Genomic DNA, 17,144 nt, shown 5'->3' with positions numbered 1-17,144 from the left:
AATAGTTAACATCTTAATGTGTTTTACCATGTTAGCTGTTATTCAAATACTACAGAATAATTAACCTAGCTATTGAGCTTTGCCATTATAGTAGAGGTTTTCTCAACACCTGATTTACTATCACTAAATAGCAAATATCTTGCACAATGATTTAAGTATTCAGCTATTTGTTTATTTTTATTTTCCTAAGATGCCCTTTCTCATTCTGAGAAATCTGTGTCTGCATACACCAAGAGATTTATTGAAGCAGAGATTCGGGCAGAGGAGCAATCCCAAACCCCTTCCCCACTCCTCAAGGCTGCAAGAAAATCTAGAGGAGAATCTGGTGATTCCTTGGACAGTTCAGCTTCATCCACTCTTTTCAAAGACATTGGAGACATAAACAAAACATTGCATGGGCTGGCATCAAATAAGTTTGAAGATGCAACAAATTATGATTCTTTTATTTCCAATAACAGATCTATTGTACAAGAGGATGTGAAATCTGTAAAATCTGAAGTAGTTGATAAGGTTTCTGAAAGATCTAATGGCTCTGTTTATGATGTAGAGCAAACGAGTTTACCTCCAGTTTCTCTAAAGACATGTGTGAGTCTTGAGGCTGATGCTTTAGAAAAGAAGCAATCTGGCTTGACTTCTGTAGGAATCCCTGAAGGAAAGAAAATGCCAGATGAAAAGTCCAAGGATGATGAAAATGCTGTTTCAGTCAAGTGTTTGAATAGAATGAGCAAGGGAATGCTGGGAGAAGAGTCCTTGGTTTCAGAACTTAATTCCATTTGCAAAGAGCCATCATATTCTAATGATTTTGAAGGGTCTTCCTCCAGAAAAGAGAGATCAAAAAATGGGATACCCCTTACAGAATATTTCAAGGGCGATCTTGATACATCTGCACTGTCTGTTGGAAAAGATAAATCCTGGTATACAAAAACTCCCCGGAGTAGATCTGCTAGTGCTGGAAGTGATGATGAAATAAGTGAATGTCTTAGTGACAAGTCTCTGTCTGTGGCAGGCAGTATTCATTCAGAGAGACTATTAGAACTGAAGTCACCAACAGAACTTATGAAAAATAAGGAGCGAAGTGATGTTGAGAAAGAACCCGCTCCTGCTGATTCATTACTTTGGGCTTCCAGTTCCAAGGCAGAAGAAGAAGAAGCTTTGCTAGATTTCCGTATTGGTGACAGAGTTCTTGTGAGCAATGTCCAGCCTGGAACACTAAGATTTAAGGGATTTGCAAGTTTTGCTAAAGGTTTTTGGGCTGGTGTTGAGTTGGACAAGCCAGAAGGAAATAATAATGGTGCTTATAATGGTATTCGTTATTTTGATTGTAAAGAAAAGCATGGTATTTTTGCTCCTCCACAAAAAATATCTCATTTTCCAGAAAGTTTTGATAATTACTTGGACTCAAATAAAGACGTCTGCAACCATAAACTAGACAATCACAATAAAGAAAATGAGAAAGAAAGAGAGAGCCCTGAAGAACAGGAGAGTGAGGGAAGAAATGCTAGTCAGAAATGCCTCCAGGATAAATTTCTCAGAGATGTATCTGATTTTGAGGGCTCCCTTGCAGCTGGTGACAATATAAAACTGACTTCACAAAGAAATAATGTGTCAGACATTATTACAGCTCCTGAAGAGCTTGATCAAGAAATTAGTATTGTTGATTCTCTGAAATCTGCTGAAAATGACAATGATATTTTATCTGCCTCAATTTCAAATGCCCGTAGAGAGGCTTCTGCAGTTGCTGTTGAAGGAACTTTAGATAGTTTCTTCCCTGAGAAATGGAAGCAGCAACCTTCTTGGCAGGAATATACTGAGAAGTCAGATAGCCTTTCTCCTGGAGCATTAGAGAAGTCTGCAACTCCACTCCTGGACTTACTGACAAAAGAACGAAGCCAGTTAGAAGCACAGCTTAAAGTCCCATCACAAGAGGAGGAAGAATTTGTAGATCAACAAGAAAAGGTTGGCTTGTTGGCTGATAGTCTGCTGCAAGTTTTTGTGAAAGACACCGTCAGTCAGTTGCAACAAATCAAGAAAGTCAAGAATGAGAAAATTCAATCAAGTAATAGAGAACTTGGTGCTGTCCAAGAGAAGACATTGGCAACTAATGACCTGCAGAGCCTTTTAATCAGTCCTGAACTGGATGATGGAGAAGAAGTTTCCTCTCCAGATATGTGTCCTAGGCCTGTAAGTACAATTTTCTAGAATAATTTTGGAAATTAATACCATGATAGTGTTTCAGCTACAAATTGCGACAAGCCATAATATGGCAGATTACTACTGTATTTTTAATAACCTTTTGTGCACATTTCCTGCTCAACATTCATTTCATTAAGGAGAATAATTTACTACAGGTTAAATATTCCTTATCCAAAACGCTTGGGACCAGAAGTGTTCCATATTTCAGACTTTTTTTTAATTTTGGAATACAATTTGGCCCTTGGAACTCGCGGGGGATCCATTCCAGACCTCCCCCCCCCCACGGCAAGTTCCAAAATGTGTGCATATTCAAGCCCCATAGGCTTGAATAAGGCGTGTGCATGCGGGGCACATGCCCCATTCACATTAATGGCAGTCAACACTAATCTCAAGTCCGCGGACTTGGAGGGGCAACTGTATTTGCATAGACATAATGAGGCTGGAGAGAAACTGAGGGTGTGTGAAATGGTTGGAGACATAGATTCTTGCCATTTCAGAGTTCCTTGTGTCTTTCTCCAGCTGCGTCTCTCTCCAGCCTCACAAATACAATACAGGTGCCTACTATGCTACTTGTGTTGTAGCGCAAAAAGTTTTGGATTTTGCAATATTTCAGATTTTGGCATTCCAGATAAGGGATACTCAATCTGTACCATAAACAGCAGGCTTTCATACTGTATAACAAATGGTTTCTGGACCTCTGTTGTTTCAGAAGCAATTGTCATGTCCATATAGGGTTTCTATGTATATCATCACAACCTTCTATATAAATGACATTCCTGCAAAATAAATTCTTTTTAATGATATTGGGTTTTTATAGAAAGCTAGTGTAAGGAGTAGCCATATTTGGGTGCCTGCAGAGGCCATATCTAAGCATGGGACCTGCTACTAACTAGCAGAAATTACCAATTACTGCTCCTGTTTTTGCCTATTCATCTCCTTTTTCCAAGCATGTAACCAGTGAGAATGGCAAGAAAAAAAAGACAAGATGCCTCTTAAATGGTTATCCTTTCCACCCCAATATTGGTGTTGATTGAGTCCAGTGGGAGAGCAAAAGCAAGCTAGCAGTGACAGTGGGGAAAATGCACAGAGAACATATTTGCCAAGGATCATCAAGATGACACTATTTAGATAGCAGAATTGTAACATGGATTAGAAAATATAATTTTATTCTCTAGTTAGGAAGCCCATTGCCTAGGTTTACATTAGGAACCATGCTTTTTCTTTTATGGATTGAATGAGAGCTCTATGAGAGCCCATAGATATCAATGGGGAAATAAAGATTTCACTGCCAATTTAAGTAGGAGTTCAGTCCATTATCTCTATATTTGACTCAGAGTGGATGGTATACAAAGCTCTGCCATTATAGTCCTGGACATATAACTGAGCATGGTTTTAATTTTCAGGCCTTTATTACACATACAGTTTCTCTACGATTGCTTGCACTGGTCAGTCTAATTTAAATTCCCTCACTAAGTTCCACTCCCAGCCCAAATAGATTGTTCAGTAGCATGTAGAACTCTGTTTTTCTGCTGATTTGTATGCAGAAGCATTGTGCTGCTGTTATTTTTAAAATCACAGGAAATAAGACTTGGATTAGAGTGAGCTTTCCTATCTTTGGAATTCCCTTTTATTTGTACATAGATATGCTGCTTATCAATCCATCACACTAAAATCCTGGCTTTCTCCATAGATGTTAATAGGCATATCTCACTTTCACATTGGCAGAGGAGAGGGAATTTAAAGACATAGATCTCTGTGTTTCCGTTCAGTCGTTACGTCTCTGACTATTGAAAGAAGAAGACAGTAAAACTTGCTAAGGCAGAAGGCAGTAGGAAAAGAGGAAGACCACATTCCAGATGGGTAGACTCAATCCAGGAAGTCATGGCCCTGAGTCTGAAGGACTGAGCACAGCTATTGAGGATAGGAAGTTGTGGGGTTACCATAAATCGGGATTGACTTGAGGGCAGTTAACACATACATTGAAAGAAATAGGGAATATTCACCACTTGATGAGCTTGGTGTATTGAAATGGGAAGCATACAACAGGCAAGAGTTAATACTGCTCTGAGTAGTAACCACCTTTTTATTGTGCAGGAAAGCCCAGTGTTTGGTGCCAGTGGCCAGGAAGAGCTTGCCAAGAGGTTGGCAGAACTGGAGCTTAGCCGAGAGTTCTTGAGTGTATTAGGAGATGACCAAGATTGGTTTGATGAGGATTTTGGCTTGAGTTCTCGCAAGCTCCCTCAGAAACAAGCTGAAGAATCAGCAGTTTTGCCCAAGATAGAGCTCCCCAAAGTGCCACCCAAGCCATGTGAAGAGCCCTTGGCTGTCCCACATACTGCAGGAGAAGTGGAAGATCTGGTATATGCAGCAGCTGAGGAACTATGGAAGTGTAAAGAAATGGGACACGATCTTCAAGCTACCAGCCTTCCCAGAGACATAAGTGATTCCTGCAGAGATGATGACATGGAAGCTGTTAGCAAACAGATCTACAAACAGGTATCAGCAGAGGATTAGTGCTCTCAAATTCATGTAAGAAGTACATAGGAAAGTCACAGTTCTTTCAGAAAGAAGGAATTTCCAGATTGGGACCAAGGAAGCCTCCAGGATGGCTTTTATTCTTCTACTACCTAGGACAAGGCTGAGATTTTGTGAACCATAATATTTGTCTTCATTTTGGAGACAATAGCTGTAGCCTTTCAGAGTTTTGTTATCTGCCACATCAAGGATAGAGTTAATGTTTTCTTCTCTTATATCTCGGTCTGTGAGAATAGCAAGGAAAAGAGCTAGATGCATCTATTTTCCTTATCCTATGCTTGCTTCGGGTATTTTAATTCTTTGATTTTCTTGTTTTACTTTTGGTTTATTCTAGCATCTTTGAAGAATATAATAGAAGAAATTTCTCCTTTTTAACTTTATTTTTCACCATGCATTTTCTTTGTTCTGCCTGGCAGAGATTAAATGGGCTATTAGAGTAGTGATGGAGAGAGCTGACACAACAAGAAGAAAAACTAGATTATAAATTCTGGGGGCTTAATCAAAATCTTCATCTCTGTATTATGCAGGCAAAACTATAATCAACAGGCTGTACAGTGAACATCCTAGACAGATGAGATCAAAACAAGAGTGATGGTGGTTTTTTGAACATTAATGTTTGTTTGTTTCTTTTTCCTACGTTTTTGTTTAGGCTGTGTTTGATCTAACAAGAGAGATCTTTAGAGAGATCTTTGCAGAAGATCCAAATTTGAACCAGCCTATATGGATGAAACCTTGCAGAATCACTTCCGGTTACTTCCGTCGAGTAAAACATCCAAATGATCTTGAAGAGATAAAGGTAAGATTGCCTTGATTAGTGGCTTCATCTGTTAGTCCTCTGCCCAAATGTATAGAAATAGATTATAATCTCTCTGTAACCTATTTGATATTTGTCTGTGAAAATTAACTGAAAGTCTTACAACATGATCATCTGCAAGTTTTTAAAATTTTATTAAACATGCAAACTTACATATACACAACACATCCCATAACCAAAATCTTGAAATCAAATTGTTATTTAACACCTATCTCTTCCCCCACTCCCTCCCCCTTTAAAAAGAATACAAAGAAAAACGCATATAAACAACCCATAACAAAACAAAACATGACTACCTGCCTATTTTTAATTGGTTTCTTAACTGTAATAGTACTTTACATCTCCTCTGCTTATCTTCTATTTTTCTTTTTAGTCAAAACTATTTACCAATTTACTATCCCACATTCCTTCATCATCACTTTAGTACAGATATTAATAACAGTATTATCTGTAAAAACTTTTGTTCTCTTCTCACTAAACTCATTAATCTATCTAATTGAGCCATTTCCATCACTTTTAGCAACCACTCCATACATGTTGGAATTTCATTGGTTTTCCATTTTCTTGACAGCACTAGATTCTCAGCCATAACTAAATAAGATATCAAATTTCTATATTTTACTTCTCTACTATCTCTCTTTTCAGTTGATCTTTAAATATCAATAGGTTTTGAGACAGTAAAGCGGGGGGGAGAAAACACTGGATTTTCCAGTATGCATTTTGTGTCGGCAATGTATAAGTATAGGTAATACTGATAAATATGATGCTGTAAATAAGAGAAATGTCTTTTTCCCAAATAAGTTTTACTTTTGTTTGTATCTTCTTGACTGTAGACTTTCATAGCAAATGAAGTGCTAAAACTCTTGAATCTGAAAAAGGAACCAAACAATAAAACAGACTGGCAGAAAATGATGAAATTTGGACGCAAAAAACGGGACAGAGTGGATCATATACTGGTTAGTAACCACCTTAAAGTTGTACATTGTATCCAGAAATTAGTAGCTGGGAGCTTTATGAGTTAGATCTCAGGAAGAAAAAATTGAGAGTCCATATGTGTATCAACAATTATTTACTCTTATGTGCTTGTCCATAAATCACAATGGATATGATGGAATTAAAGTTAAGCACTTCCATTTTTTCCCAGAAGAATAGATTTAGTAGAGTCTCTTAACTTCTAAATATGTACACTTTTTTTGCTGAACTTCATGCATAGTCAGAACAAAGTCTTTGGACTGCCCTTACTAGCCAAGCCAAAGATGACTTGCCCTTCCCTGCTGGCTTGCCTACCGTATATACTCAACTGTAAGTCAAAAAGTTTATGCCCAAAAATTGACCAAAAATCCTGGGTTCACTTATATTACTGGTCAGTGCATTAATACTGCCTAGAAAGGTCCTGAAAGAAGCAAGAATGATGAGTGTCACAGTCAAAGACTATTCAGGATTTTAGTTTCTATAGTGAGAACAGAATGGCTGTTTATGGAAGTGGAGAAGTTTGCTGTTCCATCATCTGAAATGGAGGTTGGTAAAGTGTGATCTTTGTCCTCTCCACTGGACGAAGGGTGAACTACCCCCTCTTAGAAGCCTCCAGCAATGTCTGTACACATTTTACATAGGTTTTAAGGTCCTCCTACACTGTCTAACATCTTTGTCTTCTTCTCCCCTTCCCCCCCCCCAAAAAAAAACCAGAAGTGTAGTTGCAGCCCCTCCTGGATTTTTTTTCCCACCTGGGATTTGTTGCTTTGTTGCCATTTTTGGCAGTCTGTGCAGCACCAAGAGGGGTCTGGGCAGAAAACTGATCCCCAGTCACACTGTTATTGCCAACCCTTCTCCTTTAGTGGATATAAATATGCCCTCTCATGCTGTAATCTTAATACTTTGCACAGTATTGATGAGACTAAAAATTATTCATTGTTAAGACTTAAAGTCTACTGAAATTTGAGTAGCAGTCTTGGAATGAATGTGGTCATTGCTTATTAGAAATCCCAAGGTTTGATTTGAAAGTAAAATATAACTGGCCATTTTTGTTATGTTGCATCTTTTCATGGAAGCTTTCATAGAAAAATTAAAGGCAGCTACCTTTAAAAAAACGTACAAAAATGTTTTTACATACTCTTAAAAACATTATGCTTATTATTTATATTTGCATGAATGTATATGTAATAATAGTGACTCTCCTTCCCTCTCCTAAATTCTAGGTTCAAGAATTACATGAAGAAGAAGCTCAGTGGGTAAACTATGATGAAGATGAGCTATATGTGAAGATGCAACTGGCGGATGGAATTTTTGAGGCCTTAATTAGAGAGACCATTGAAGTCCTTAACCAGATTAATGAAAAACAGGAGAAGCTGCTGCTTGTGTGACATCAGAGCTATACTTTTGTTATAGCAGTCTGTTATTGGAGTTCAGCAGGAATGGGAATTGTATAGCCCTGCAGATGCTGTTGTACTGCAACACCCAGCAGCACTAGCTAGCATGTCAGGGGTGCTGGGAGTTGCTGTTCAACGTCTGAAGGGCCACACAATTATTACTTCTGGAGTACAATGTAATTTTAAAATAGGCTGAGAAGAACATGGTATAACATCCCTCCCTTCCCATGCTGCCTTTGAAGAGTTTACACTGGATTTTTCCACACAATTTCCCCCTATCTTTTTTTCCCCTTCCAATTCACATTTATTGCCAAGTCATCATAAGAGTTGGCATCTGTCTTTTGTTGCTGTTGTGGCAGTCTTGTTATAGGGACAGCAAAGTCATTAGTAAACATTTTTCTTCATTTTAACAACTGCTGTTCTAGTCTGCTTTTTAACTATAGTTAATGTTCTTGCCTATCATATTCATGTATATAACAGCCCAAACATATATTTGTCACCAGCCATTGATTTTGTTCTGTCTACTATTCATTTTCATCTTTCTGTCTCAAAATGTGGGCCTAAACAATGCAAGTAGAGTAATGCAAGAAACACTGAGGTAAATATGTATTTGGTTGAAGATGTATTCCTAATGTCTTGGGGCAGAATGAAATGCTGTCACAGAATATTAATCTGGGCTCATTTTCTAGTTTTCCACTATATTCATTCTTCCCTCAGTGAACTACCAAGCTACTTCTAAGTAAGTGGGTACTCAGGATTCTCTCAGGCTCTGAACATGTGAGAATTGGGGGGGGGGAATTGCTTGCAAATGTAGGCCTTTGATCCCTTTACTTCCTCCCTTGTTTACCACCCTACTCTAATGTATTGATGGAGCCATTACTTGAACTATGTAGGGTCAGGAGGGTATGTACCAAAGAAAGTGATGCCCAGTGCTTAACTCTGGACTTGTTTTGTATGCATGTAGAATTTCTTTTAACTTATTTTGTAACACATATGTTAGAAAATGTCTAGTGCTATACTAATTGCACTACTATAGGATTTAAACTCCAGAATCTACACAAGGTGTCTGTGGATTAAGACTGTATCTGTCTTACAAAAATAGAAATGCACAGTCTTTGTGCAAAAACTCCATCTTAAAGAGACAGAGGGAATCTGTAAAGTTCCAAGTGTATGTTTTCCACTGTGGGGTAGAAAAGGGGCAGGATGGAGCGGAAACCATCTGAAACTGTTAGAATTTCAGTTGGGAGCACCTTGGTTGGGCGTTAAAAACATCATCTCCCCTTCTCCTCCACATCCTCCAAGATTTCCCACAGGACACAGCTGCTGTCAACATAGTGTCCTCCTCCTTCTCCTCCTCCTCCTGTCCTATGTTTTTCCAAGGGGTCACAGATAATCTAGACTTGAATGCTGATGCCTTAATTTGAAATCTGGTTTACTTGATATGAATCAGAGCTGATTCAAAATCTCTTGGCATGTCTTAATGTGGAGACAGCACTTGGAAGCATAGGAGGAGGCACTCCAAAGACTATTATGAACTGAGAGGTGCATGTGGAAAGAGCTATATCCTTTCCCCTTTTATCTCATCTAGTTTCTTGGGCTTCCAACTGAACATACCTCTGCCAATACTCCTTTATTGGTCTCTTCTTTTGAAACCTTTTTTGTGATTTCTTTGCCTTTTGCACAATGACACACTACCAGGGTGGCTCCTTATATCTAGGGCTGCACAGAGAAAATGGTTGGCATCCAAACAAAGAAACCCTCGTATGTGGCATTGCCAGCATCTCATTTTTACATTTTCTATGGCTAGTCTTATTTATAAAAACTAAAAGAACAAAAGGGCAGTGAAAATACCCAGCATGTCTTGTTAGTGTACCTATTTCACTTTAAGAGCTAGGAAAAATGTAGTGGAGTGAGTTGTTGGGCCTCAGAGATTACTTTAATAGATTTTAAACTCCCAAACAAAGCTATTGTATTTTTAACAGGCCTGATGCCATTTTATCACAGTGTCTTAGGTTTTACCACTTCTGAGCCTATGATTTTTTTAGCTTGGTATGAACCAAGGGAGCATTCAAGTATATGGAAAAAACACACATAAACTGATGGATGCATAGATAATGGCATTGCCATTCTTGAGGCTACTAGAAACAATAGCAATAATGATGCACTGCACATCCTAAAGCTCTTGTCACAAATATGGGGTTTATAATATAGAAGCCTCATTTTGTCAAGGCATTGAAAAGGGCTGGAGATTTGCCTTTTGAAATTAGTGAAGTCTGTTGATTCATGTGAAGCAAGCCATGACCTCCACTTTAAACTATTCCACCTCTTTGCAGCAAAAGCCTATACAAAGTCATAGCTTTCTTTCCTAGAAATGTTGGCTTATTCTTGCAGTTTTTAAATAGAAAATTAAAAGCTGGAGGATCATTCTTCTGGTCTCAGACACAAAAAGGTGGGCACATATTATGAGAATGCATTAGATTACCTCTAGTTCACCCTGAGAGGCTCTGTGTTTGCATCCTTGGAGAAATGTGTAGCATATCTTTAAAAACATGCCTTATACACCCAAAGATTTGTGAGCTCCAAAAGCATAAGCTTACATATCTCTGAGTGAGACATGTTTCCTTTTTGCTGTTAATGAGATGTGGGAATAACTATTCTGTATATGCACATATATATATATATATATTACATGAAAATGTGGCCTTTAACTTGGAGTCCACTGAGGACACTGGGGAATTGTTCTTTTTACATCATAGTTCAGGGTGGAATGTTGAAACAGGACAAGAAACTCGAGTTGCAACAGATGACAAAGATTGTCATTCTTTGTCCTGAGATACACTTGAATTACGTTATGTCCCGCAGAATTCACATTGGAGATGAATATGGGACTTGACAATTTTGAGCCTAAAAAGAAACCATAGCACAGCTGGAAAATATGGATTGAGTTATATGTTTTCCCGTTGTTCCTTTCTGAGATCAAGGCAAAACAAGTATTATACAAATAGAAAAAGCAACAGTTGTTCCTGATCTATAGAAGATGAGACATGGTTTGCTAAACCTTTCCTGCAAAAGTCCAATTTAAATAGGAAGGAGTTAGATAAGAGCGCAACTGTACTCATGTATAATTCCCATTCATTTAAAAAAAAGTTTTGGATAGGAAAAATTCCCAATGAAAAGTCCCTTAGGCTTTTCACTATCTTAACTTTTTGGAAAACAACAGCAAGATTTTGTGGCCTGTTTGTTATGGGTGGGGAGAGGACCCATTGAAGATCTTTGAAAACGTGGCCTTAGCATTTTTTGCAATACTTGAATAAAAGTGTGTGTTCACTAAAGAAATTCCATAGCACAGCATTCAGAGACCATTGAAGTAACTGCACCACAGAGATTTTTTTCAATCACTTTTGGTACTTTAACAGAACTGACTGTACTTATGTTCCAGCAGCAAAAACAGTTGACACTTGCAAAGTGTTTCTATGTAAACTGTAGGATTTTGTTTTTTGTACTTACAAACACTGGTTAATGTGGATAAGCAGAACTATCAGCTGAACTAATTTGACATCTAACGTAGAAAAGGAAACAAAGATGGAAAACCTGTACTGTAATACGTTGAAGTAAATAGGAGTTTTTCCTTTGATTTTTTGCAGAACCTTTTTATATACATTTGCCGAGCCGTTTTGGGGAAACCCTTCTTCCCTGTGTAATGTATTGTGCAGATACTAAACTGCTCCTGTGTGTGAGTGTGAGTGTGTGTGTGTGTGTGTGTGTAAATAACCTTGTCATACTGGTTTCTAGGTCAATTTCAGCCAATAATCACACATCCCTGTGCAGCACGGCTCATTAGATTACAGGGTGTTAAGGTTCTTGTAATTATGGACTGTAAAATAAGCCAGGGTAGTCCCTGTGTACACCAGTGTAAATATCTTTGTTAATTTGAGATGTACTTTAAGAGAATAAAATCTGTAAATAAACTGATTTATAAATTACCCAATAGTTTATTGTTCTTTGAAATCACATACATTTGCTCACACAGTTCTAATTCAGTCTGTTTCTTAGCTTCATCTATTGTTTGTTTGTTCATTTATTTGCTATCCCGCCTTTCTCCCAGCACAAGATTCAAGGTGGCTTAGAATAATGTAAAACACAGTAGAGCTAAATCTGGTGAGAAATCTGTATGTAGGACAAGAGACTACTGTTAAAACAGAATATGTAGAAACAGAATGGCACCCAATTGGCAAAGGGGTCAGACAAGGCTGTATTCCATGTCCCTACCTGTTCAACTTGTATGCAGAAAGCATACAAAGAGCAGGTTTAGACTTAGAAGGAGAAGGAGTGAAGCTAGGAGGAAGAAACATCGGCAATCTAAGATATGTGGATTACGCCATACTACAAGCAGAAAAACATCACAGACTTGGGGAAAGTACTAAGAAAAGTCAAAGAAAGCACAAAGGCAGGTTTAATGCTGAACAGGGATGTAGCCAAAGGGGGGGTTCTTGGGGTCCGGACCCCCCCTTCCGTTAGCAAAATGAATGGTGTGTGCTGCTGCACTGCCGCGCCCAAGCCCCATTATAATGGTGGCACTTAGTCTGGACCCCCCCCCTTCCCAAAATCCTAGCTACGTCCCTGTGCTGAACATAAAGAAAACAAAAATAATGACCACAGAGGATCTACATAATTTCCCCCTATTAAAAACATATTTAAAACCACATGTCTCCATAAATGAAAAGGACTATACCTGCTGGCAAAAACAGCAGGGAGGGGGCTAGCCAGACTTTCAAAGACAGAATGTTCCACAACTTAGGCGCAGCCACCCAAGTGGTTTCCCACCCCCCATGTCCTCACCAAAGGTGCCTATGATGGGAGTGGGTCTAAGAAAAAGCTTAAAATTCAGACAAGCTCATACAGGAAACTATGGCCTTTCACATACTCTGGTCCCATGCCATGCAGGGTTTTAAAGGTCATAGCCAACACTTTTAATTCTGTCTGGAAATGCACTGGCTGCCAGTGGAACTGTTTCAGCAATGTGGATCCTTGCCCTATAACCTGCCCCAACCAGCAACCTGGTAATCTCAAAGAGATGTAATCAAGGTATATGTCACTAGCAAGATCTGGCATCTTAAGGAAAGGGCACAACTGACACACCAGTTAGCTGTGCAAACACACTCCTGGCCACTGCTAAAACCTGGGCATCCAGTTTCAGAATCCGAGTCCAAGAGCCTGCCCAAGCTACAAATCTGAGATTTCAGGTAGTTTAACTCCATCCATCATGCTGAATCCCTGTTCCACAATCTGCCTTTCAACTCACCTGGAGCACCTCTGTCTTGTTTGGATTAAGGCTGTTTGTTCTCATTCAGTTCACAACAACAGCAGACACTTTAGAACAGACTTTCCTTAGAATTGGATGGAGAGTGAGTTCTGCTACCAGCATGCTAATGACACCAAACCCCAAAACTCCAGATAACTTCTCTCAGCAGTTTCATATAGATGTTAAGTGGCATGGGGAACAAAACCAAGCCCTGGGGGACCACACAGGCTAATAATGGGGTTGAACAGGAATCCCCTAGCTCCACCAAAGTTTGCCCCTCTAAGAAGGACTGGAACCACTGCAATACAGTGCCCCTAGTTCCATCCCAGAGAGGCAGTGCAGAAAGATACAAGGCCAATTGACCAAGTGTCCCTTTGCCTTGGTTTAGATGGTGCACCAGCTGTGCCCTTTCTTGGGGAAGGTAGATCTGATAGTGACCACAGTGATCCATGCCTTAGTTATCTCCGGATTAGACTCTACATGGGGCTGCTGCTGAAAAGTGTTTGGAAGCGGCAGCTAGTGCCAAAATCCAACAGCTGTGCTGGTGTCAGACATGCATTTTAGAGATCACATAACACCAGTTTTGCAAGAACTGCACTGGCTTCCAATTTGTTTCCAAACTGAATTCAAGGTAGTAGTGTTGACTTACAAAGCCCTAAATGACTTGGGGCCAAGCTATCTGAAAGACCATCTCCTCCCATGAGCCTGCCAGAAATTAAACATCTTCAGAGGAGGCCTCGCTGCATGTTCCAGCACCTTGTGAAGTTAAGTTAGGTACACATAGCAGGGCTTTTTGGGTAGCAGCATCTCAACTGTGGAACTTGCTACTCAAGGATGTTGGCATGGCCCCATCTCTTTTTAGCTTCCATCATTGCCTTGGGAGCCTTGGCGCAGGTGATACAGAAATAAATAAATAAATAAATAAGCTGGTGAATCTGAATTCTAAGTTCTATATACACACGAATGCTGCATTAAGGAATGTTAGAGGAATATTAGAATTACTTTTGCATATTCTAGCCATGGGCAACTCATGGCCTTCCAGATATTCTTAGACTGCAGTGCCTATCAACTGTAACCAGCATAGTCAGTGGGGAAGGTTGGTGGGAGTTGTGGTGTGGCAACATCTGGAGAGCCACATGTTCCCCACTGCAGTCTCTCATATCTACAGAGACCTCTGTGGGTCAGCCTGTGCATGACCCAGTTCAAACACATCTGGACACCATAGTCTCCTGCTCTTTCGGCATACTTCAGGCTCATTTCCCTTTAGGGCCATGTGGAAGATCAGAGGCTTTCGTTTCCATTTTTAAATTAAATTCTTCATTTAGTTTGTGGTTCATTTAAAGCAGGTTTGGGGACTCTTACTCCCATCAGATCCAGCCAGTGTGGTCAATGGCTAGGGATGATAGGAAATAGAGTCTACCCATATCTGGAGGACCACAGCTTCCCCTTCATAGCACATCAAGGTATGAAATCTTCCCAAAGGCTATGAAAATGAAGACTGGGATGAAACATGACCCTGCAGCTTGTTATACCTTGTTTACTGAGAAAGAGGACAGGTTTTCCCATTACGTCTAAATAATAGGAAAGAAATAATGAAAATTAGGTCTGAAAAGAACAAGAGACTTTTTCACAATGTCTGAGAAATCAAAGGGAATTTAAAAACCAAGAAAGAAGATGCTCTATGATCAGCGGGGGAAGCCATTACATGACCAAACAAATAAAAAGACAATGGAAACACAAATGATTTACATAACTTTAGAAGATGAAGACATTGAAATAGTTCAAGATTCCCTGTAGCTTGAATCAGTCATTCATCAGAATGGAGACTGCAGTGAAGAAATAAGATTAGGATTTAGAAGGGTAGCTGTAAAGATAAATCATTGAATGCTGAAGTTAGGACTGTCCATGCCATCATTTTTCCACTTTCATATATGGCTGTGAAAGCTGGATAGTGAAGAAAGCTGATAGGAAGAAAATCAACTCATTTGAAATGTGATACTTGAGAAGAGTTCTATGGATACTGTGGACTGCAAAAAGACATAAAAATGGGTCCTAGAACAAATAAAGCCTGAACTCTCTCTAGAAGCCAAGATGACTAAAATGAGGCTGCTATACTTTGACCATATCATGAGAAGATGTGACACAGCAGAAAAGGCACTGCTTAGTAAAGCAGAAGGTAGCAGGAAATGAGGAAGACCACATTCCAGATGGATAGACGCAGTCAAGGAAGCCACGGCCCTGATTCTGCAAGACCTGAGCAGGACTGTTAATGCTAGAGTGACTTGGAGCTCTCTTGTTCATAAGATCATCAGAAGTCAAAGTCAACTTGATGGCAGTTAACATCAACAACAACCGAATCATGACAAGAAGTAGTAAAAGTGGCTTATGGGGACTGTGGTGTATGAAATGTTATAAATTGTGGGGATAGGACATCCTGGCTTCCATAATAAAAGTGAAGTGGTGCCTTGATGTTTCTTGATCACACCTTGAGGAAGAATCACAAGAGCATATTTGAACCTGGAGGGGGAACATGAATCTGAATTTTCTGCTGCCAGTAGTAGGAATTGCCTTCTAGCTATATTGATTAAGCAATAAAAGAACCCATCCTATGCCCAACATGGAACACAATGTGAAAATATCTTCTGACTTTCCTGGAAGGTTTATTCATCCTCTTTATCACTATTGTTATGCCACCAATTAACTATGAGTATAAACTGTTTGGGTCACTTTTTTCTTTAATGTAGCCGCTCAAAGCCTCTGATGTTACTTCAAAGGAAAACCACAAATTGCATTTGTGTCCAGTTCAATGTCAGGGCTGAAGATAAGGGGATGTTGTGAGAGAACCACAAAGTGGACCATAATTCTCTCCCTCCCACACATGAACACCGCACAGACATGTGAGACCCGGGCACGAGAGCAACTGCTTGGTTCTATGCACTCAGAACATACATATAGCAGATGACACCATACTTGCTGCTGTTGTGGTTTTGTGCCCTCAGGTTGTTTCCAACTTATGGCTATCCTAAAGCCTATCACAGGGTTTTCTTGGCAAGATTTGTTCAGAGGGGATTGCTTTTGTCCCCCTCTGAGGCTGAGAGACTGTGACTCACCCAAAGTCACCCAGTGGTTTCCATGATTGAGGATTGCAACTCTGGTCTCCAAGTCATAGTCTAACACTCAAACCACTACGGCACGCTGGCTATGACACCATGCTGCTATCAGCAGCAAAGGCTTGAAATGACAACTGATAAAAATTAAGGAATGAAGTGCCACATCAGTTACAGCTCACTAAGAAGAAAACAATGTAACCACAGATCATTTATATAACCTTAAAAGTATTGTACTTTGGATGCATCATGCTTTAAACTGATTTGGCAGATGCAGATAGGATATGCATCAGTTGTGATAAAAGCTTGTGATAAAAAAAAGTATTCAGAGACAGTGTCTGAATGCAGAGACTACAGACAGACTCCATGTGTGTGTTTCCATATGCCAAGCTGTGAAGACTTGCTTCTCAATGCCATGCTTTATCCTCTAGGGGAAGCTAAAGAGGTTTATTGAGTTCCCAAGAATAATCTTGTAGCACCTTTGAGACTAACTGAAAGAAAGAAGTTGGCAGCATGAGCTTTCGTAGACTTCAGTTGACTTTCTCAGATGCATATACTGAAGTCTACGAAAGCTCATGCTGCCAACTTCTTTCTTTCAGTTAGTCTCAAACCTGCTACAAGATCTGTCTACATACTGATTCTACAGATTAATATGGCTATATCTTTGAATTCTCCCAAGAATAAAACACTTTTGGAGGTGATGCTTTCCAAGTCTTGGCCAATGCTTTCATTGTGAACAAGGACCCCAGGATGGGGTGGGGAAGGCAACAGATGCTCCTATGTGGAGCATCTGGCCAGTTTTCAATTCACATCATTACTAAGGAAAG

General features: G+C 39.5%; 1 protein-coding gene across 5 annotated transcripts in view; it reads left to right on the top strand.

Moving 5' to 3' along the window:
• CEP350 (centrosomal protein 350) overlaps positions 1-11,891 on the top strand; it is a 71,731-nt gene extending 59,840 nt beyond the window's left edge. For all 5 annotated transcript variants that reach the window (XM_042462262.1, XM_042462267.1, XM_042462266.1 and 2 more), the window contains 5 exons: positions 191-2,181; positions 4,288-4,689; positions 5,378-5,524; positions 6,376-6,498; positions 7,738-11,891. In XM_042462262.1, coding sequence (XP_042318196.1) covers positions 191-2,181; positions 4,288-4,689; positions 5,378-5,524; positions 6,376-6,498; positions 7,738-7,902 — 2,828 coding nt within the window. In that variant the 3' untranslated portion in view covers positions 7,903-11,891. The remainder of the gene's footprint in view (positions 1-190; positions 2,182-4,287; positions 4,690-5,377; positions 5,525-6,375; positions 6,499-7,737) is intronic.
• The last annotated feature ends 5,253 nt before the right edge of the window (positions 11,892-17,144 follow it).

Source organism: Sceloporus undulatus, chromosome 4 (assembly GCF_019175285.1).
Source record: "Sceloporus undulatus isolate JIND9_A2432 ecotype Alabama chromosome 4, SceUnd_v1.1, whole genome shotgun sequence".
NCBI lineage: Eukaryota > Metazoa > Chordata > Lepidosauria > Squamata > Phrynosomatidae > Sceloporus > Sceloporus undulatus.
The sequence above is the reverse complement of the archived record's forward strand: the minus strand, read 5'-3'. Positions and strand labels throughout refer to the sequence as shown.